The 22,296-nt window shown below is 47.0% G+C and overlaps 1 protein-coding gene across 5 annotated transcripts in view; it reads left to right on the top strand.

Moving 5' to 3' along the window:
* Fas1 (fasciclin 1) overlaps positions 1 to 22,296 on the top strand; it is a 237,894-nt gene that overhangs the window by 206,397 nt on the left and 9,201 nt on the right. For 2 of the 5 annotated variants that reach the window (XM_067347218.1, XM_067347219.1), the window contains 6 exons: positions 10,072 to 10,344; positions 10,645 to 10,677; positions 17,983 to 18,284; positions 20,100 to 20,262; positions 20,566 to 20,707; positions 21,108 to 21,152. In XM_067347218.1, the coding sequence (XP_067203319.1) occupies positions 10,072 to 10,344; positions 10,645 to 10,677; positions 17,983 to 18,284; positions 20,100 to 20,262; positions 20,566 to 20,707; positions 21,108 to 21,152 (958 nt within the window). The remainder of the gene's footprint in view (positions 1 to 10,071; positions 10,345 to 10,644; positions 10,678 to 17,982; positions 18,285 to 20,099; positions 20,263 to 20,565; positions 20,708 to 21,107; positions 21,153 to 22,296) is intronic. The other 3 variants (XM_012370487.2, XM_067347221.1, XM_067347220.1) reach the window with 3 other exon arrangements.

The following is a 22,296-nucleotide window of genomic DNA, read 5'->3' as shown; positions in this document are numbered from 1 at the left end:
AATATTTATAACTAGAAAAAAGCGCCCGACTAATGCGACACTCTATATCGCACATTTTGAACGTTTTATTTTTAATAACGTAGTATTTTTGTTGCGACATAAATATCGGAAAATATTTGAGGCTATAAATACCTTTATGGCTGAAAGAAGAATTTATTTAACCGCGTATAGTTAGCCAATAAAAGCAACTATTATGAACATCGCGCATTATCGATCGCGATACTCTCGCGGACGACAACCCCGAAACACACCAAGCCCTATAACCGATCCCTACTGAAGATCCAAAGGAAGAAAATCGCACCTTGCATACAATTGCACCCGGAACGCACGCACGCTGCGAGCTTCACAAAGAGAACTTCCGATTTAGTTTTCGTGATAGAAACGCATGCTGGATTGACTGATATGTGTATGCGGGTGTTAACGAGGACATAGTTTGGACGCTCTCACATACACGAATATCTATATATATATATATACACACACACACACAACATGTACACACATGTACAAACATAGCATGTCAGCAGTTCTCTATTGTTGATAGAATCCCAGCTCCCCCAATGCGCGATAGTCGAAAGGGAAAGAGAAGCCAAGTATTTAGATGGTACGGTCGGATTAAGGATGAAACTGTCGATTGCAGACTTTTGCTTTCGTCCAACGTTCGTCCGAGCAACGAATGCGCGGAATGCGAAATCTTTCGGTTTTTTCGCAAGTTTCGGACACTCCGGCATTCGCATTTCGAGATTTCCAAGTTCGTCTTCCGTAGCTGAGTGATTGTCTGCCAGCCGAAACAAGGATCCTCCTGGATTCATTACTCAACGCGGTCGTTCGCCATTTACAATCCTAAGGAAAGGAAGCTCGGGTTCCGACGCGCCGCGCGGAAGAAGCGGGAAGTCTCGGGGAAATGAAATATGCCGCGGCGAAAAAAAGTCCGCGGAAAGCTCGCTCACTCCCTCTCTCTCTTTCTCGCGAGCTTTCCACGGACGGCGAAGACAAGGCGCGGCGCGGGCTCGCTCGCTCGCTCGCGCCAAACAAGCGTCGTAAATTTCAGGTCCCTTCTCGAGAGAATCGTATCTCATCGAGAAAGGGAATGCAAGCGCGCGCGCTACCTTCTTGCAACTGCGTGTCGACAGTGGCTTTATCTCGGAAGAAAGGCGTCCGGTCGAATGTAAGAAAGTTTGCGACCAAGTTCCGGAATGTTCTTCGCCGCCTTCGTGACGGAAGCGGAATCGCGGTGATACTTTTGCCCGGACTTTTTAAAAATCACCGATATCAATCCGCGAAATTATCCGCGTATTTCGATTACGCGCAAACGCGAAACGGCTAAAAAGTCACGCAGCTTGTGTTAAAATTTTTGCGACTATATAGATTATATTAATACTTTTATTCGCCATTGTTTTATTCCGCTTTGGAATTTTTCAGTTTTCTGCTGGGCTCGCAATTTATACGAACGGCGGCGTAAACGCGCGAGCCATTAAATCGGCATGCTGGCTAAATAAAATAACGCATCTCGTCTCGGTGACATAAACGCTCGACAATCGGCCATGTCATTAATAACTTTATTCGCGATCAATCACACAACCAATCTAAAGTTCACGCTCGTTTTTATCGTAAATGCGTGTCTTCCGTGTCGTTCGGATAATGAATATCGCCACTAATGACGCGTTAATAATCTAGAAAAGTGCTGACGTAAATATATCCGTGGGTTTTAGAGAGCTATTTTTACGCTAGGAAAAATTGAGGAAGCGTGACACATTAGTCACGTTTAGTCAAACGACGTGCAAATCGATGAATCCTCATTTTAGCAAACGCCAAACTATTATCTTTATTAGCTTTTTATCGAAACAGCTTTTCACCGCCATTTTAAATATTACTCATGATTTTAACGTGCGTAGCAACGATAAAAAATTTTGCTCAAACTTGAAACGCTGAAAATCGATTCCGCAATATCGTATTATTATCTTTCTCGACGCCGAGACGAAACTTTTGTTAACTAATGTGTCATTTTTTTAACGATAACTTCTGCGAGCTTGCGAAAGTACAATTCTAATGCCAGTCAAACGAGAAATTGCCCCGCGAAATTCCCGATGCACTTCCGCTTGCGGCGCGACGAAACAGGCAAAAGTTCCGAGGAGAATTCGTGACGCGCGCGTTGGGACGCGCTCGGGAATACGAAGTGAAGAAGGGACCGCGTCGTAAAACGCGGCTGTCGCGACGCCGGTGGGCGTTGGCGGCGCGGGTGTATCTCGCGCGGATAACCGACTATCAAGCTATAATTCAGTCATTCGGCCGGCAACGGAGTAACGCGGTCGGGCGCGCGTCCGTGCGCGCGGCTTTTACGAGGCCCTTAAAAGCGAAACTTAAATGCTCGTCCGGCGCGCTTCTATCACTGCTCCGAATGTAGTGCGTAAATTTTCAGCCCGACGTTACGACGAACTTTACCCCCGACGCCGGTCCGATAAGACCGTCGTGCGCGCACGCGCGCAATTGGATCCCGTAAATCGATGTAACCGCCAAGCCGCGCGCTGACCCCCGACGCGTCTAATAATGTACGGGGGGGCCGCAGTGATATATCGAGTTTAGATTTCTAACGCGAGATCGAGTGGGATTTAGGTAGGATCTCTTCCGTCCGGCGTTGCGGCGACGATAAAGGATTTACGAGTGGAATTTTGTTCCCCCGCGGTTGTAATGGGTTTTCTGATGAAGATTGAATTCGGGCCTCCCGGCGTTTCCCGGGAATGAACCGCCGGTTTTATTTCTTTCCCTCTATTTTTTTCTCTTTTCTCTTATATCAGACAAAATAGCGAGAATCGCGCGTGTGGATCATTTTTAATTTGTCGACGACCGCGCGCGCGCGAAGTCTGAGGTGAGTTTTTCCGAGTCGAGAAGACCGCGGAGAAGTTTAAAGGGGAGCGATGAATGTTCGGAAGACGAGATGTATGGTGTTAAGTCACTTTCTTATGTTCCGACACTGATGACTTGGAAACAGCGCTCGTACGAATTACCAGCTGCCGCCTAGAGAATGCACCGTTATTGCTTCGCAAGGAAGATTAATAACAAACATACGGATGCACTCGAAATTCCGTATAATTATCGCGATTAAAGCTAAACACATTTAACAGCGCACTCGCTTTGTCGAAAGACAGGCTATCATGTTTCAACGTTGCCTTTACACGCTTTGTGAATAGCATCAATTTTGAGTCGCGCACAGCGGAGCGTTGTTTCTCTTCTTTTTTTTTTCTCTCTCTCTCTTCTTCGCGACAAAGTCGATCGCATCTTCAGCCTTCGTCGTCGTTCACAGACATTTTTCACGCGCGACGCTTTTGCCGCCTGAGAAGTTAGTGCTTCGGATGCGCTGTAAAAATTTCATTTTCAAAGTGTATTATCCGACGCGGGAGGCTGACGCGGCGCGATTACACGCGATACACGCGCGACACTATAAGAGCGCAGTTTTACAGTTACGACGACTACTTTACGCCGCATTTTACGGCGGAACGTTGATTACGTCTGGCGGGACGGCCGAATAAAGTCTTCCTTGTGAAAAATAACAGGACGGTGTTTAGCGCGACTGCACGTTGCACCGCCTAGCATTGATAGCCTCACGAATGTCGCATGCTATCCAAAATGGGAGCACCGATACACGACGAATGCACACGTCAGCCGAGTTTTGCATCATCTTCTTATCAGGAGGAACGCGGAAGATTTACGACCGCGACGAGCGGAGGGTGTGAAAAATATGAGAAGCGGTAAAATTCAGATACATAATGGCCGAAACAAGTGTGTGCAACGGTCGCGAAATTCAGGCTGCCGGCGTACAAAGGCGTCGTCCTCGCAAAACTTTTGAAAACACACGAGAAGTCTCCGAAGAGAGTTTAGTTTTAAGCTTTAACGTCCGCGCCGCGATACAAGGCTTGAAAAAAACCGCGAGAGATCCTCCGCCATTATTTATGGACAGATTATTCCGCCTCGCTTACTTTGTCGCGTGCGATATTGAAGATTTATAAGCGAGATGGGGCAAAACTTTCTTCGACGTGTGCGGAAAGATATATAACTTTGGGGGGAAGCCGCGTTTCCCATGATTCTCACAGATCACGATACGGGCAACATTTACATTATCGGCATAGCCACGATCTCACATGTGACATATTTATCAGTGCATTCGATCATGAACGCTGTTACCATTCATCTCCCCTTTTTTGAATCACCTCATCACGCCTCAACTTTATCGCTGTACGTTACAGGGCGCTCTGAGAGAGTATTATCATCGCAAGTAATTTCGAGTCTGTCTTTCTTTAGCAAGTGCGCGTAATCTCAGATTTAATTTCCGAGCTATTCGCAAAAATGAAAATTAAAGAGTCTCGGTGAGCGCGCTCGCGTATTAAATTCGTGCTAAAGAAAAGTCGACGCTAAATTCCTTGAGAAAATAACTCCCGCTCGTGCACATATATATGTATATATATATAAATATATATGTACACATCTCTCTCTCTCTCTCTCTCTCTCTCTCTCTCTCTCTCTCTCTCTCAGGACACCCGCAATTACAATTAATGCATAGTTTAACTATAAAAGTGAAATATAAACCATGTTTGGATTCTGCGGATCCGGCGTTTTTTCAAGACATACATTTATGGATGTCGCGATGTTCAAATTTCAGAAAATCGTCGAATCCACGGACTAAGGAATAGAGGGACGGTGCACAAGCTGTACCGGGGGAGCACGTTTGCGGCGGGGGGGGGGGCGCCATATTCGTTTAGTAATCACCACACATAGAACTCACTATTTGCGTATATGTGAGAAATGAAAGTCAGATCCTGCGCACAATAAACAAAATAGGAAATAGAAATAGAAATAATTATTAAATATTAGAAATAAGAAATTGGAATTATTTATTTTAAAAATAAAAAGAATAGAAAAAATTAATGCATAAATTAAGAAATAAGAATTGGAACTAATTAATATATTTTATTCTCTTGTTAGATGTAAAATAATTTCTCTTTTTAATATTAAATGTTTATTGCTATTTCTAATATTTTGTCTACTGTATGCAGAGCCTCAGAGTAATAAAAGTTAAAGTATTTTATAAAATTTATAATACAACAATAATAAAATCGCCTAATCTCTTTATGCTTGTCACTCGTTATGTCTAGTGGCACCACTACACGAGTGTAACCATGTCACAGACACAGAATCTCTGTGTGAGAATCGCTACATCAATATGGCGGAAAGCAGTCCCCCCCGCACGCTTGAGTTACCATCCCCTCTCGCCTAAACTAGGACTTTAGACTCAGTCCCTCTATTCCTTAGTCCGTGGTCAAATCCATTTGATCCCAAATGGTTGAGCGGTTGTGGAAATATTTGTTTGTCCGCTGCAGCCTTTTTGTCTCTCGCGCAAGGGACGTAGCCGCGTACGTCCGAGAGCGTCTCGATAGGAATCCTCGAGGGTCCATAGATCACAATTAGCGAACGTGGGAAAGGGGGGGGGGCGGACCGAAATTTTCCGCGGCGCGAAATACGCGGGGGGCTCGCGGCGGCGTCGTCGTCGTCTTGCCATTATTCACGATGATATCGCGGCGGCGCGGCGATACCGTCGTTTTCATGCGAAATGACGTTTATCCTAATTGCCCGTCCGGGCGCATTGAACGCACTAAATTTGCGCGGCGCGCGCGGCCCGCTATTAATTACCGGCTGATAATCTCGACTTGTAATTTACAATACGCCGGAGGACGCGACCCTCCGTCGAAAAATCGCGTTCTCTCGTCGAGCGCGACGGGGCAATTCGACCGCGGATGAATCGCGCACGATTAATCGTCGCGATCGCAAATGACTGATGATCGCCGTAATCGGTGACTAATTAACCGGTCGCGTCGCGGAGGAGGCGGCTCGCCTTCTCGAACGGGTTGCTCGATCAATTTGCAACATTTTAATTCCCGAGCATCGACGATGTTAATAATGGATGGCGGCAAAAAGAGAGTAGCGATAGCGTGATCAATCTTTTTCGCTGACGGAGAACGTGCGCCTCGAACTGTTTTACGTCCTCGGGAGAAACGAGTAAAAAGATCGGAGGATCGATCTCTCTTCTCTCGTCTCGAGAGAGGAGTCTCGCGGAGCCGCGTGTGCCTCGAAATAAAAAAAAAAAAAAAAAAGAGTCCCGCGCGTGATCTCCTCTCTTGCTGTCGAGCGATCTTTCTCTGTTTCTTTTTTTATTCCTTTTTTTCTGTAATCAACTGTGTACATGTGTTTAATATTTTTATATTGACTCAATGATGTTATTCTGTGGTGCTTTGCATGTCTCTATTGGACTCTGCATGTCGTATAGGGCATCGTAAGTACTTACTTAAATGAACTCATCATGAGACTACGAATACACACGACACTTTTCAGACTCGAATTTTTCGTGCGCCGGTGGGGCGCCGAACGGATTCGCGAATCCATCGGACTCTCGCACGCTCGGCTTCCCGGAGCCTCGGAATCCTCGAAATACCGGCGTCTTGAGTCCCTGGATTCGTGGATCGCCCGATTCCTGGATGTTTCGATTTTTCCGAGCGAAAGACTCTCTCGAAGCCTCGAAAATCCTCGGATTTCGGAATCGCCAGATCTCCGGCTCCTTGGACGAACGAGATCGAGAATTCTTGAATTCTCCGACATCCAGGGATACCGCGGATCGTTTTGATCCTTAAATATTTAGATCCTTGTACACAAATAGTAGAATGATCTACGATCGTCTCTCCACGACGACGTCTGGCCATTTACATAAAAATGCGATCGAGGAATCTCGTTCCGCTGATCCGCTCTGAAAACGTGATACGTCCAAGTGAAATAAACCCGATATTGCCTCGATAAAGCTAAGGACGCCAGATAAAAGGGAACAAAATGATAAAGAAGGATAGAGCGAAACCTAATCGGTGGCAAAAATATACAAAGTAGTAGGTGAAGAAAATTCTAACATTTTAGAAACACAATACTCGCCGAATCTTTTAATCTGTCGAGAAACGGAATTATCTGACCCCAAAATAATTAAGAATCCGCAAAAATATCTCACAGAAAGTTTCACGTCCACCCTCGAAATAGCTCTGTCTTGAGATGTATTTCTGGTCAACAAGCACAACTTTGCCGACATACGTATACAGCTTCACGGTTCGATGCTCTGAATATAAAAGAACGGAGCGACGAGAAAAAGCAGAGGAACGAGCCTTCGCCGATCGATACGATTTCAAGATAATGAAGAGAGAGCTCTCTTCCTCTCCTCTTAATCTTTCGCCTCACGGGCGAGCTTCGTCGCGCGCTTCTCGCCCCCTTACATTTTTATTAATTTATCCCTGCGTAGGAAGCCCTAGCAGTAGCGATGTATCGTTATTAAACTCACTCGTTCGGATAGATAGCTTGGCTAACGACCGCCGATCGATTTCCTTTACGATTTTTTCTCCCCTTTTGCACGCCCTCTCCGCCCCCTCTTTCTATCTCTTTTTTTCTATCGGTAATATTTTTTTTATCCTTCCTTTCTACCTCCCTGTCAATATTTTTCTCCCGCAAGGCCCCTGGTTAATCCTCCCTTTCGTTACTTCCTTCTGGCTTTGCACCAGCCTCAAACCTCGAACCTGCAAAAGAGAGATTAACGAGGGACGAGCAAAAAAGAAACGAGAGAGAGTGAAAAGGAAGGCGAAATAAATAAGAAGGAGGACGGGTGGGAGAGAGTTTGTGCCGCGAGTGAAATGCCGACGGCATTCCGGCAGACGCGGGCGAGGGGAGAAATGACTTCCGTCGATTTTTCCCATGCGAGAGTCCATGTTGTTCTAACCCACGGCTGCGTAAATTCCCCATCCTTTTAGTAATATTACATGACTAGTGAGAATTGTGCAATTTCGCACGTGCCGAGGAAAGTACGATTATTGAAGTCGAGAATTTTTCCCGGGCAAACACGCGGGTTTTCAAATATTTCCCTCGGAATTTTCCCACTCCACTTTTTGATTTTAATATTATAATGAGTATTCGTTCAACACGCAGGAGCTGTAATACTTGTTCAAATACAGAAAGATCCACGGATATACCAACTTCTCCCTTTTGTTTGTCGAAATCAAGAGCATTTAAAAATAATTTGCCGACACGACGATCGGATTTCGCGTAATCTATTGTTTTTTTTTTTTTTTTTTTTTTCCAACTCGTCCTTCGCCGAAAATGCTCCTTTTTGCCCTCTTTTTCGGCCATTCTCTCTCATTAAACTCGTCGATGAACCACCGAGAACCACGTCGAAACTGCGGGCGTCGTGAATAGCTAACTGCTGCCTCGTTAATTACCTTTCCGTTTTTTTCACTTATGGTGTAATCCGATTCGACAGGAGTTATACGGGAAAACAAAGGTGTCCGTGTTGGCTCTTGTTATTTTTCAACCTCGACATTTTTGAAATCTTTGAATTTTTTTGCGATATTTCATAAACTGTATCTTTTTCGATAACACTTTTTGCGATTCTCTCATCTTTTGCAGCTTTAAAAAGGTGGTATCTATTTTCAAAGCATTTCCTGTCGAATTACAGATTTTTTTCAATATATTACTTCATAATGTACATTCTGCGTTAAAAAAAGTCAAGTCTGAGAGTGAAAAATTCCAGATTAAAAACCAAAAAGAAAATAGCGCATTTATTATTAAAACGATCACTTGTCAAGTTATCTTCCGTTTCGCTTACTTCTATTTTTCCACATCTTCGAGACTTATTTTTAATGGGATTATTAGATGATGCAAACAGAGGCGAATTAACAATTCCCGATGACATTTTGTAGGATAGCATTAACACGATGCGATGTGTTCGCTTCAACATTTCTAAATAAGGACGCTGGTATCTCGGTGTGCGTATTTTCATCGTGATTATGATGTGCTCGGTATTGACACGTCGCACTACACAACGCATCAACGGATATCGTTATCTGGGCCTTCTTGTATGGAAAAATCGCAAAATCACGCGACACGAGTCCAAATTTATCTGCTCACCTTCTATTAATTATTTACACGTTCCGTTGCCTCTCTTTTGAGTTGTTCTGTAATTATTTGAATATTATTTACTTTTTCGGTTTTTTTTCAAACAACTCCCAAAATTTGGTCGCATGATTTTCCGCCGGTCCGTACGAGAAGTGCATTCGGCACTCCGAGTGATTCGGACGGGGAGCATAAATTATGTGTGTCACGTAATGTTGCCACTTCCATGAACCGCTAACAGTCACGTCCTAGTCACTGGCTTTCTTTTTCTTTATAACTTGTCTCCTCCCCCATAAGTAATTCATTTTGTCTCTTCCTCGCGGCGCGAGTCGCACAGAGCTTCAAGTTCGTTACGCCGGGCTAATTGCGACGGTTCCATTCTCGCGACCGACCCTTTGAATTTCAAGTATCTTTCTCTTTTAAATGATCCCTCTGGCATCCCTCGGCGTTCTTCCAACGCGATCCTTGCCTCCGCGAAAAGTTTCATATTTTTCCGGGATCGTATTTGCGGATGTTTTTGTCATATTAGACGCGCGCCTACAGAGCGTTCAGTGTTAATCAATTCTGCAAGCTCTGTTCAAGAATTTCGGTGCGGTTCGCAGAAAATGACAAGCGGTCAAACGTACGAGAATCAATCTGCGGAAATTCATGGAGACACCCGAGTGCGTAACGAGAACTTGAAAGTTTGTTTCGTGAGATCCGCGCCGCTCGCTCTCTCTCTCTCTCTCTCTTACCGTCCAACTTTTCCGGAACTTTCCTTATTTTTCCCGCTTTCCGTGTTTCCTTCTGCAGAGAGTTAACGTCGTCCAGATTTCGGCACGGTTCATGTAAATTCCGTTACGCTTCAGTCTGTAAAGAAAGCCGCTCTCTTTCCTCTCCCGCCTGATTAACGGCGTAATGGAACGTTGATAACTTTGGGCCGAAGTTGGACGGACCCTTCCACCCCTCATAACTAATCTCGGCGTCGTTTCTTTCCCCTCTCACTCCTCGCGCTACTCTCATTTGTGTTTTGTTTCTCCCCCCCTCCGAAACACCGGCTCCTCGGTAGAATCGAGGCGCGGCGAGCGCTGTGTAACCAATCGACAGAAATCTTTTCTCTTCGTGTAGGAGAAGGAGGACGGGCCGGTGTTCAAGTTTTACGAGCTCATCCGCGATTACGGGGAGAACATCATGAACATCATGAGCATGAACGCGAATCGGCCGCAATACGGCAGCGTGGATCACGGCGTCACCCTCTTCGCGCCCAACAACGAGGCGCTCGAGCAGATGAGCGTGAAGCAGATTCTGCAGGACAAAAGGCGCATCAAGGAGATCCTCGAGCTGCACTTCGTCAGGGAGAAGCTGTCCCTCGACATGATCAAGAACAGGAGCATCAGCCTGGTAAGTTTATCCCTCCCTTCGTCTACGACGAGAAAATTAGCGAATAACAATACCGGTGTAATATTTATATCACTGAATTGCTAATAATGTTGCAAGCTTCGATTTGACAGCGCGATTTTCTCTTCCATCTTTTTGACGGACAAATGAATAACAGACGTGGATGTAAAAGTAATATTGGTTCACTTTAAAAGAATACGTCTCCGGCGTATTCTCGCTGAAAACGTAGCGCGCACGTCAATTGCACGGGTATATTATCGCACTAATTAACCCAACGTTCCTCTTTTTTTTGTTTCACCAAAGAAATCATCTGCAAGCGGGAAGCAACAGCTCGGGGTAATTACAGATTCATACAGCTTTTCAGTGTTTTGTGCGTAAAACTGTTCGCAAAACTCTCCATCTGCATCCATTTGCACTGTCCGCTTTCATGCGTTTTTCGACGCGTTCAACGTATTACGGGCGCGAATGCGGAGCTAACATTTCCAACGCTAACGCGGCCGCGCCGGGCATTCGGCAATCGATAGCGTCAATAAATCTCGCGCCGCCAATAGCTTTAGTAATCGAACGCCAAAGAGATTTCTATTCTTGCCGCAATACACGATATACGAGGTGATCGGAAAGTCGCAGTGAAATCTAACAAGCGACATTTGACGCGCCGGCACTTGGCGGCGATTGGCAATTTTTATTTCGCCCAATTCCGTCTCTTTTTAAACTTTCTCTCTCTCTCTCTCTCTCTCTCTCTCTCTCTCTCTTTGGAACGTTCTCCGATTACACAGATGTCGCGCGACACTCGTACACTCGATAAGAAGTTTGACTTTTTCGTCACCGCGTGTGCCGATGTTCGCGCGATCCGAATAAAATTGCGGAAAGATTCGACGGCCTGCGAAATGGATTTCTGCCGTTTCGTCGGCGGCCCGATGTAACGATAATTGCATATTTTCGCGGGGACGCCGAGCTTCCTTCCCACGCGGACGGCGAAACGAAAGCGAACTCACCTGGGCCGGCGCGATAAGGAAACTTGGGCTTCCTCCGGATTAAGTGGATTGGAAGATAAAAAGTTTCACGGGAGGAGACGTCTGACGTCATAACAACGCGCCAGAGCTGTTCCGCTCTTAAACTTTGCTCGAAGTCGACCGGCACGCCGGTTCGTTTTCGCACTTTTCGAGGCTCATTATCATCCAATCAGCATGGCGGAACTTTTCGTCGGAATAACAAAAAGCTCTCGGCAATTTTCCGCCGACTCCCGCTTTCCCCTCCCCTCTTTCCCTCTCGCATTTGCCTTCCGCTTATTTTTACAACGTCGAGAACGTCTTTATTCAGCGAAATTGCGAGCACTGCAATTTTTCCTTCATTTTAAATGTTGCTTCATATTTGCCGCAATCGTGCGTGAGTTTTTATTTCCCCGTTGGCTAAATAAATCGTTGTTGCTAATTATTTATTGACTCAGTACATCGCCAATTACATGTTTGTAATTACTTGAACGTCTTGAGCGAAACTTTTACTCGTTCTTTTTACACCGACATTTTATAAATATCAAACCGTGCATTATTTATCCTTGGAAATATCATACATTTTTATCACAAAATGTATGGAATGTTTATCTCTCATATAAATAATTAATATCGTTTGATGTAAAATTGAAACAATTTTTTTCAATTTTTGAGATCAAACGTCGATATAAAATTTTCTATTAAAGTTACTCGCACAGCTATTAACTCTTTTTTAAACGCAAACTACATTATGTAAATACGCGCAGTTTCCGCAATGAATGCCAAATAAAACTCACAATTTGGAAGTGAATATCGCGAGAACTAATCGGTATTGCGAAAAAAAAGAGCAACAATGAAACTCGATTCGATTTTACGTCCCTTTTTTAAGAGTGGGAAATTGCATGTACAATGTCGTTATCCTCTTTATCAATCATATTCGTCGCAGAGCATTTTCCGCGCGGCCGAAAGCGTCTCGTTAGCGCACGCGAGAACTCAATTACAGCAAGAATCAGCAAATATCATAATCGCGATGCGCCGGTAAAATCAACAGAGAGACGCAATCGCTCACGCTTGATCGTGCCGCACCGACGTGACGCGCGCAATTCATTATATTAATCTTATTGTTATTAGCGGCATCCACTGCCGCGTTCGTGCGTAATGGAGAAATATCCGGCGGGCGGGCGTGAAGCGAAAAAGAGGCGCGTGCGGCGCGCGCTCTTTTTGCGGTACGCATGAATTTTTGGAGCGCGCGCGGCAGAAAGAGAAGGACAGCTGGAATAATTCTCGCGCAAAGCCGATAAATTCCTTCCTGAAACGCTCTCGAATGGATGCGAACAAGTTTATTGGCTTTGCAACATTGTTTGCAGATTTGCCCGTTATCTATACGCACTGCCGAATTTATAGGGTGTCGCCGGTGCGACGCATCTCGCAAATCCGCGGTGAAAAATCATACCCGGCCGATTGCGCCTACGGGATTGTACATACACACACGTGTATACAAAAAAAAAACAGGTGAAACAAAAGTGGGGAGAGAGAGAGAGAGAGAGAGAGAGAATCCCAGGCAAATCGCATCACGCAAATGTTCGGTCGGAAAATACGCCGGCGTGGAATTGCGATGGAAATTCTCGCGCGGTATCAGGTTGCAATTTTCAAACAAGCGAACGTAATATCGGTATCGGATATATTAATTCTTGCCCCTAATATTCATGCGATATTGTAAAAAAGCGCCGCCAGTTCTCCGACTAAACAGCTTTTAATCCGTGATCGAAATTTTCTCGAAAAAAGAAAAAATCTCCGAATTAATTGAAGAACTTATCATTAAAATTAATTCAGCGATTGCTAAATTTGATCGTTAAGCTTTCCGTGAATATATCTCGTCGCAAATTTGCTCCTGTAAAGTATTTTTGCGATTTTTTAAATTCAAATTAATTCTGCTGTAATTATAATGATCTTAAACAACGGTACAAAGAGACTGTCGGGCAGAATAACGTAGCGTCACTCGGACTCCGCGAAACTTGTGCGAATGCCTGGAAACTGATAATGTTTAATATCCGGCGGGAAAACTACGCGGGACGGAAGAAACGCGTCCTATGTTTTCCAAACGTTTCCCTTCCGACGCCCAACGGTCTTCACTTCCTACATTTCTACGTATACGTCTGCGCGATCGACCACGGAATTCACAGCCGGTTACATTTCCGCTGTAATATGTATTATCTCGAAACTCTCTCGCGTCGCGCCGCGGTTCTTTTCGGTTCAAGTTTCCGGAACTTGCATCCAGATGGTCGCGAGAATTCGATTTCGACGCACAAACCCTGGCGACGACTGAGAGAGAGGATTCTTTTCTCCGGAAACGCTGCCGGATCAATCGATTGCGAGGGCAATCTAATTCGTTTCTCCGTTTCCGAGCTTGAAATAACAATGAATATTAATGCGCTCGGCTCGCGAAATGTGAATCGATGGGATAAAGTTCGCGACGCGTCACGCAGACACGCTGCGTCTTCGCGGGAGGAAGTTCACATCGCGAGAAACTCTCCGCGATGTGCAACGAGCTTGCGATCGCGGGCAAAAAATATGTTCGCATTAAAGACAAGCGGGAAACATTGCGGACATTTCCTTTCTAAATTGCGCAATTGTTCCCGCCGATCGTCGGTCTCGGTCGATCGATCGCGGCTTCGGGTCTGCGGATACCGCCGGAAACCCAGCCGCTGGAACGCTCCAATGAATGATCGGACGAAACTAGCGTTTTCAACGCGGTAACGCGCGCGCATTAATTTTCCAGTCGAATCGAATTCGTGGGAAAGCACCGCGCGCGGTGACTTACGAGCTCGACGATGGCCGGCGAGAGTGCCAGAGCGCGCGGTCGTTTCGGCAAAATTAATAATTGCAACTAACGCGACGACTACAAATCTATCTCGCTATCATGCGCTACCACTCACCGGAGTATCTCGATCGCGCCGCGCGCACGCTCGCATCGTCAATTTCCCGAGCCATGAACGCAATTACGCGAAATCTCCGATACAGCTAATTACACTTCAATATCCATCGAGCGGCTTCAATCATTCAGCAGCGCCGATACAGGATGTTGGCTTTAATTACTTCGTCTCGTTAATAAATTAACGTTTGATCAGTATAAATAAACATTCGGCCGGACGAACGGTAAAAAGACACGATGACGGCTGGTAAACGTCACGCAAATCGCTGCCGCGTTTTCACCGCGTAAAGTGATCGAGAAGTCAGCATTCTGACGGACGTGCGTTCCGGTTCTTTCGAATCCGCGCGCGAGTCTCCGCGGAAAAAAGGAGGTGAGAAATCGCGACGAAACGATTCGATTTAATATCCGTTTCGCTTCCGATGGCGCGCGGAGAGTGCGATAGGTCGAGGCGGCATTGTTAATTAATTTACGAATGGATTATCATAAAAGCGCCTTACGAACAGGTGCGCTAATACCGATTCGCTAATTGCTGGTAGTTACGGCGCATCGATCGGTAATATCGCCGTTATTTACTGCGCGCACGCTGCACGGACGTGCGTACCAATATTGACTCGGTCGAGCCTCATGCAGTACGCAATGGTGTATATATTAATCATGGTAAACAAAGGGTAAATCGCCCTTAATCGAGAACAACGCAGTTTCTGCGCGGCGTGACATTTTCGCATGGCCGCCACCGCGTGACCGAACGTTGATCAGAATGTTTCGAGCCCTTCGTCCGTGCGTCGTGCCGATACTTGGTTGCTTCTTCGAAACCATTTCGGTCGAACCAATTTTTTATAAAAAAAATAACGAGACGTATCACCGGCGTCTATTGCGATCGCTTCCGACGAGAGAGGAAAAAAGTAATACCTTATACTCGCGACAAGACCAATTTGCATTAAGCCACGCGCGTCCGGGTCGAAAGAGAAAATAATTAATAACCCGCGTCCGAGAATACGATAAGCGAACACTCCCCACGGAAAAATATGCCGTGCATCATCACACGCACGCCGCACCGCGCGATGCCACCCGCACGTTGCGCCAGACATACGCGCGTTTCTTCCTGTATTATTTTTTTTTTTTTTTGTCCAGTCTGATTTGCATTAAGCACCGCACGCACCGGCGTACCCTTCGCTACTAATTTATCGCCGAGATATGTTTTACACCGCTTTCATGCTTTATATCCCCCCTGCCTGTGTGCACGCCTCGAAAGAGCCACTCGTACACTGATGAAATGATAAAGCACTCCCGAAAGAGACGGGCACCGCGAAACGTGTCGGGCGCGCCACGGGCGTAAAATTCAATTTTATTCGCGATATCGCTGCGGAACTACTCCTCTTCCACGTATCCTTCCACCTCTTTCTGCGCAGCTTCCGCTCCATATTCATAGTTTAGCTTTGCATTATTTAAAGTATTAGTTTAAATATTGTCCCGGCATGCGGGTCATTGATCCGACGTATTCGCAGACGAATGTCGCTTAAAAAATCATTGCGAGTCTAGTCGTCGTTAAAGAACTGGTAAATATTTTTGGAGCGAAGCCGCTCCGCAATTTTGCGCATGCGACTTTTCGGACTTGAAATTCCAGATTTGCATTCGCGCTTTAATTACGTAATCGCAAAATAATCAGTTTTCTATTCAGATTCCTTGAGAAATTTAACTCGCCGAGATCCGACATTAATGAAATACATATATAAGTTTTGCGCGGATTTAGAGCGAGTCTAGAAAGTTAAATCAACTTCAATCTCCCTCGCCGCGTCCGCTTTTCTTTTTCTATTTGAGTGCCGCGATTTATTCCGTTACGGCCCCATACATTCATAATTAATTTATTCGACATCTTTCCCCGCGCAAATAAAACTTCCGTCGTAATTTTACGGACGGCTAATTGATAACGGCGAACGTCGAAAAGGTCGAACGACCGCGGATAAGAAATTAATTGCTCAGGCGTATCGGAAGAACCGGGCGGCTATCAAGAGCGATCATGGAATACTTAAAAGTCTCCTTATTCCTCAATAAAATTAAAAGCGTTTTACCTTAAACCGGAAAACAGCTTAAAACTCTAATTGATTAACGAGGAGCAGAGAGCGTCTTTCATTTGTCTGCGGAATATTTCTGCTAAAACTGCGAGGTAATTCGTGAAATAAATTTTTATGAATACTTTCAGAGTCAAAGCGGATCGGTGAAACTTGAATATATTTTCGGTTTCGAAAAATTATAGCGTACGAAGGTTCAATCGGGTATTTAGATTCCAAGAATTCGAAATCTAAAGATGCGTTCTCTGCGTTCCTCGGATCTTTTTATTCCGAGATACTCTTCCGAATCTCTCCCAGGCTTTACATCGAAATGTCGCCGAGACAAAATCGCCGTCAAATTCAACGTGCACTCCTGCGGTACACACATTTTTTCGCGACACCCCGTGCGCACTATCTTAGCCTCTCGGCGGGGGATTCCGGGCGCGAATAAACGTCAGGAAAGTAACCGGAAGTGGCTCTGAGTGCACGCCGGGAAATTCATGAGAGCTGGATCAGCCCCGGAAAAGGAATCGTCGGCGCTCTCCGTGCCGAGCTTTCCATCCCGACATCAGCGACGAAGCGAATGAGAGGAGAGAAAGATAGGCGAGGGGGGGATGGCGTAGAGGGCGCCGATTTGCAATCCGGACGATATTTGCAAGTTAAAAGCTCGCACTGTCGGCAGGAGCGCGACGCACACCGCATCGTCTGGATAATCCTGGATCGAAGGGATCCGTTTCGCTCGGCGTGATCGCGCGCCGAAATCCCGTCCCGGCTGTCTCTTAAAAACTTCAGGCGGTCGGTCGTCCGCCGAGCGTTCACGCGCCGCTCCGGCCGCGCGATTATGCAATCTTCTCCCGGAAATTGCCGCGCTAATGGTTTTCCTTTGACGTCGCGTCGTAATTGCGAAATAATCAACATGTTACTTTGAAAAGACGGTTCATTTCTCACGCGTGTCCATTTTTTCCGCGGGTCTTCAAAGGCGGACGCGTCGCGGCCTTTATTCCGCGATGACTGCGGCAAATTATTTCATCGAGATAAGGCGGGCCACAATAGTGGGAACGCGATTAGCCTAAGCGACGGTCCGAAACGTGACTCGAATGTCCTTTACAGGGTTTCGGATTATTCGGATCCTCGACGTCCCGCGATGTTTATCAACGCGAGATGTAGTGCGCACACAAAAATCGTAACTCGCCGCGCGACAAACTTGCGCTTAATCTAATGTCGGAACTTTGCTTCTTCATTCTATTTCCGCTTGTATGGAGAACTTTCGAGCACGCGGGAACGCACGTAACTTTTAATTTTCGTAACTATTAATCCCTTCCTTCGACTGTGACTAAGTACTTTAAAATATGTGTGTGATGTGATAACTTTTCCGTGTTTGTGCATGAAATCAACTTGCAATCCTTCGAAGGCGAGTGCGAGTCTCGCTATTTTGTTTTAAATTCATTTTCTAAAGGTTGTGCGAATTATTGACAATCTTTCTCGACAAATTATTCTTCGAGCTCGAAAAAACTGCTCGATTCGACGCGTGTCTTCGAAGGATTGGCTCGCGTGTGCAGCATCCCTTCTTCTGCTCAAAGAAAAAGAGTTACTCGCATTCTTACTCGTCTCTGTTGTATCATCTGTCGCCGCTCGCGCGGCAATTTTAACACATAATGTAACTCTTTTAAAGCTTTTAAGGCGGAGACTGGTGGCTAGCGCGCACGTTCAAGTACCGTATAGCAAACATTCCTTCGGATCTTGGCCCGAATTCTTACAGGTACAGACCGTGGCCCAGAAGAAGAAGCTCTACTTCAACGTGGCGCAGGGGCCGAACGGCGAGCAGATCGTCACCGTGGAGGGCGGCGGCGTGAACGCCACCATCGTCACCGACAACATCGCCGCCACCAACGGATACGTTCACATAATCAACAGGGTTCTCGGGGTGCCGTACACCACCGTGCTCGACAAACTCAGATCCGACCCGATGCTTAAGTGAGTTCTTCCCTTCTTCATCTTTATTCATCTTTATGCAAAGCGGCTCCGATCGCCGGCCTCTTCGCGAGAGACCCCGGACATCGCATCTCGTTACGTCGGAAGGAAAAAAGAGCAGAAGCGCACGCTAGAATGAGATGCGCACCCCTTTTTACCTACAAATATAGATTTTATTTCATTGCTCGAGGCGCGTTTAATGCGTTCGAGTTTCTCGTTTCCACGTGCATTCCGACAATGTGAGGAGAAATTATGTAAATCGTCGCTACGTATTCCCTTCTCCCGTCGGAATCAAATACTCCGAATTCGGATTCTAGCCGCGCGGCGAATGCGATCCTTCCTCCGCGAGCGGAATATCGCTCTCGTCGATAATCGCGAGGACGTTCTTCAGTACACGTGGGCGCGGCTACAAGCTTAGATACGATCGCGCCTTATCCACCTTCGGAAAGGGAATCTTATCCGCTCGTGATCCCGACGAACTTTCCTCCCGCGTCACTCGCTCCCGTCCCCGACGCTCGGCCGCCGCTCTCTCTCGTTCGAATTTAATTAAAATAACGCAACAAATCCCCATTCCAATTACCGCGGACCTCCCTCCCCCCCCCCCCCGCCGACCCGGTCGTCGACGTAAAAACTATAACCGTTGGAGTCTTGCGCCCGGAATTGCACGGTTCCGCAGGGCGCCAACGTCGGACCTATTAAATTCGTAGTTGGCCGCGCGCGCCCATATCGCCTCCTTGTCCAATTTAACGGTCGGCACTCGAAGCGCCGTGCAAAAAGCAAATAAACTCGCTCGGCGAGATTACCGGAACATACCGGATTCGCCGTGCCCCTCCCCCTCCCCCCCCCCCCGACTGCATCCAGACTGCGTCCCGGTTTAACTTCCGACATTGTCGTTGTCGGAATCCGGAAGGTCGAGTACGCGCGATCGAGCGTGCTTGAAGATCACTTCGACGTTCGGATATCTCGCGGTGACCAAGAGGTCCGCACCGGAAGCGAGTTGGTTCCAAGAGTTCCGAGAACCATGTGCGAATCCGTTCCAAAAGTTCGCGGATCCTTGCGATCGGGACAAAAAAAAAAAAAAAAAAAAATAAGAATTCGAAAAAAATCTCAACAGTTTGCGGATTACACGCGTTTAACGCGACCGACAGATTCGCGGAAGCGCGAACTCTCGTGAATTCAACGACCCGACGGGGGGTTTCCTCGGCAGGTGGGGGGGGGGGGATTCGCGAAGTCAGAGATGCAGCAGCGGAAGTGGGCGGGCGAAAGATTGTTTATGTACGCTGATCCGAATAGCTGGCCAACAATCCGTGCTCCGTCATACCGTCGGCAGCTTTCCGCGCGAAGAAAGCTGCGGATTATCTCCTGATTTAAAATTATAATTGATACGCGCGCGCGGTAGGTGGATTTCCCGGCAGGTAGACTCGCGGGGACGGCGAGTGTAAAGGGGGGGGGGGGGAAGGAGGGGTCGGCGGCTTTATAAAGAGCGGAGAGATCAACCCTCGTAGCAGAGAACGGATTAAGTCCCGTAAGAGGCGCGCGAAGGTGAGCTTCCCCGGCAAGCGGATAGAGTAAACATCGCGATGTTACCAACCTCTCCGCCCGGAATCCCCCGCGTCGGAAAAATTCCCGCAGCGCTTAACCCCGCACGCCCTTCGTTCAATTAAACCTGATTTAAGCGGCGCGGATGAAGCGCTCGTAACGTTACTCACCGAGTCCGAGTCCGAGATCGTTGTTCCTAAAAAAAAACCGGGATTTCTCACTTCCGGCTATCGGCCCGAGATTAATCGCCGATCGCCCCGCGCTTGCCGTCTTTTTCAGCTCGACCTACTTCCTGGGCCAGCGACGCGGGTTCAACGATCAGCTGAACGACACGACGAAGCGGTTCACATACTTCGCCCCGCGCGACTTCGCCTGGAAGAACGCGGGGATTAGCTTTCCATCAACCACTAAGAAGCTCTTTATGCCTGAATACAGTTACCACGTGAGTGATCTTCCCTAAACGCATACTTATCGCGGTAATCGCGGGATTTGTATTCCGCCACGTCGTTGGCACTCTTCTTCGTTGCGCTGAAATTTCCCTCTTGATTCTCGAAATTTCTACGACAATAGAGTAATTAATTTTAACTTTTAAAAATTTTGAAACGCTCGTATATTCCAGAGTTTTCGAATTTATAAATAAAATCCAGGCCAGCGCTGTTAATTATTCGCTAATGGCGAATCGCGCGTTAATTATATCGAGAAAAATACGACTTTAATTATGAAAATAAATAATTTACTTTCGCAGACGAAACAGATCTTGGAGCGACACCTCGTGATAGCGGAGCAGGCGTACACAATGGCGAAGCTGAAAGAGATGAGCAACGATACCCTTTACCTTCCGGCGGCCAGAGATAACTTGAAGCTGCGCGTGAGGGAGCAGGGCGAAAGTGAGTATACTCGTCTCGTAGCGAACTTGGCGTGTAACCAGCTTTCGCCTACACACAGCCGACATCCTAACGCCACCTCAAGGTGTCGGTGTCGTCTTGCAAATTTTCATTCGTCTGACGCGGAAGACGGCGGCGAAATCCCGTTCGAGTGTAAACTAGACGTGTAAATTCGAAGTACATTAGGGAGGAGGGAAAGTTTTCCCGCCGGCGTTGCCGCTTCTCTCGCCGAAAACGCTCTCGTTTAAACGCTAACTATCGAGAGCGCTTTAACTGTCGCGTCTGCCTTCGCGACGCGCTCGCGATTGTTCTCGCGAGCGAGACGCGGGAACCGCCACGTCGCATTATCATCCGCGCCTTGTCACCGACACTCTCAAACCTGGTGCTGTCTGATTACATGTAGATGAGAAGTACGACGAAAACGCAATCCGCAATCCAGAAACATTCGGTGAGTGAGCTAAGTGTGTTTAAATCGTCGCCGACGAGCGACGACACGAGCGCTTTGTACGAGCAGCACTTACTGAGTATGAAGGAGTGCACCCTTCTTTACGCACCGCGTTTACATTCCCGCGTACATGTCGTGTCACCACAGTGTGCGCGAGAGGATGAACCTTGGTGCGTAAACTCGCGCCGGCGACGTTCGTTTCTCTCCCGATCGTCGGAGATCCTTGGACGCTGGGCTGCATTTTAGTCTAAGTAACGCGTTTCCCGTCGTTTCTCCTCAGATCTTCACAATTCCCGTCCTTTCTCAAATTTAATAACTTAAATATGATTCGCGGGATTTTTTTATCAAATATCTCGAGAATTTTTGCACGGCGTCTCGGCTGAGTTTCTCAGCAAAAATGCAGAATCCCTAGATCCTCGGATCCCGAAATCTCAAGCTCGCTGGATCCTGGAATCTTTAGATCCTCGGCGGCTGCCTTCGTGCAAACGATTATAATTTATTTTCTACAGGCTTGCGCTGACGCTTACGCTTATGCATACCAAAGATCTATGAGCAGGATCCAGCGTGGAAGTTAATATTCTTCGGCGAAAACGGACGTCGCTCGGCGCGAGAACTGCGTAGAAACCTCGCGTTCGCACTGAGATTAGCGACAAGCCATGAGCCGTCGACGCTTCGTTTCATTATTTTTGTATTATTTGGATTATTGCATCGCAGTTTATTCAACAGCAGCACGATCTTTAATCCGAGCTGTTAAATAACGCGCGCGCAATCGTATTCGATCGAGAAAACCGAAAACCCCGCTATCGATTTTCACGACCAATTGGAGCCGGGATTCTCAATCCCGCGGGACGCATTCGCACCGCGGGCGGCAATTTTCGTTGCAGTCACGGGGGCCACCCGAGGGGAGGTTTAACGCGGGGTCAAAAGTCACTGAATCGAGAGAAAAAGAAGACGGCGAAGGATAGAGAGCGCGCGCGCGCGAGAGAGAGAGAGAGAGAGAGAGACGGATAGATAGAGAGACCGACGACGCGGAGAGCGAAGCGCGCGGTGCGCGAGAAACAAAAGCGTATTAATTGCGGTGAGAGCAACAATACTCATTGTGAACGGCGGAATTAATTACGACGAGCAGTACGCTCATTGTTGCGCG

The sequence above is a fragment of the Linepithema humile genome, chromosome 1, assembly GCF_040581485.1.
Source record: "Linepithema humile isolate Giens D197 chromosome 1, Lhum_UNIL_v1.0, whole genome shotgun sequence".
NCBI lineage: Eukaryota > Metazoa > Arthropoda > Insecta > Hymenoptera > Formicidae > Linepithema > Linepithema humile.
The sequence above is the reverse complement of the archived record's forward strand: the minus strand, read 5'-3'. Positions and strand labels throughout refer to the sequence as shown.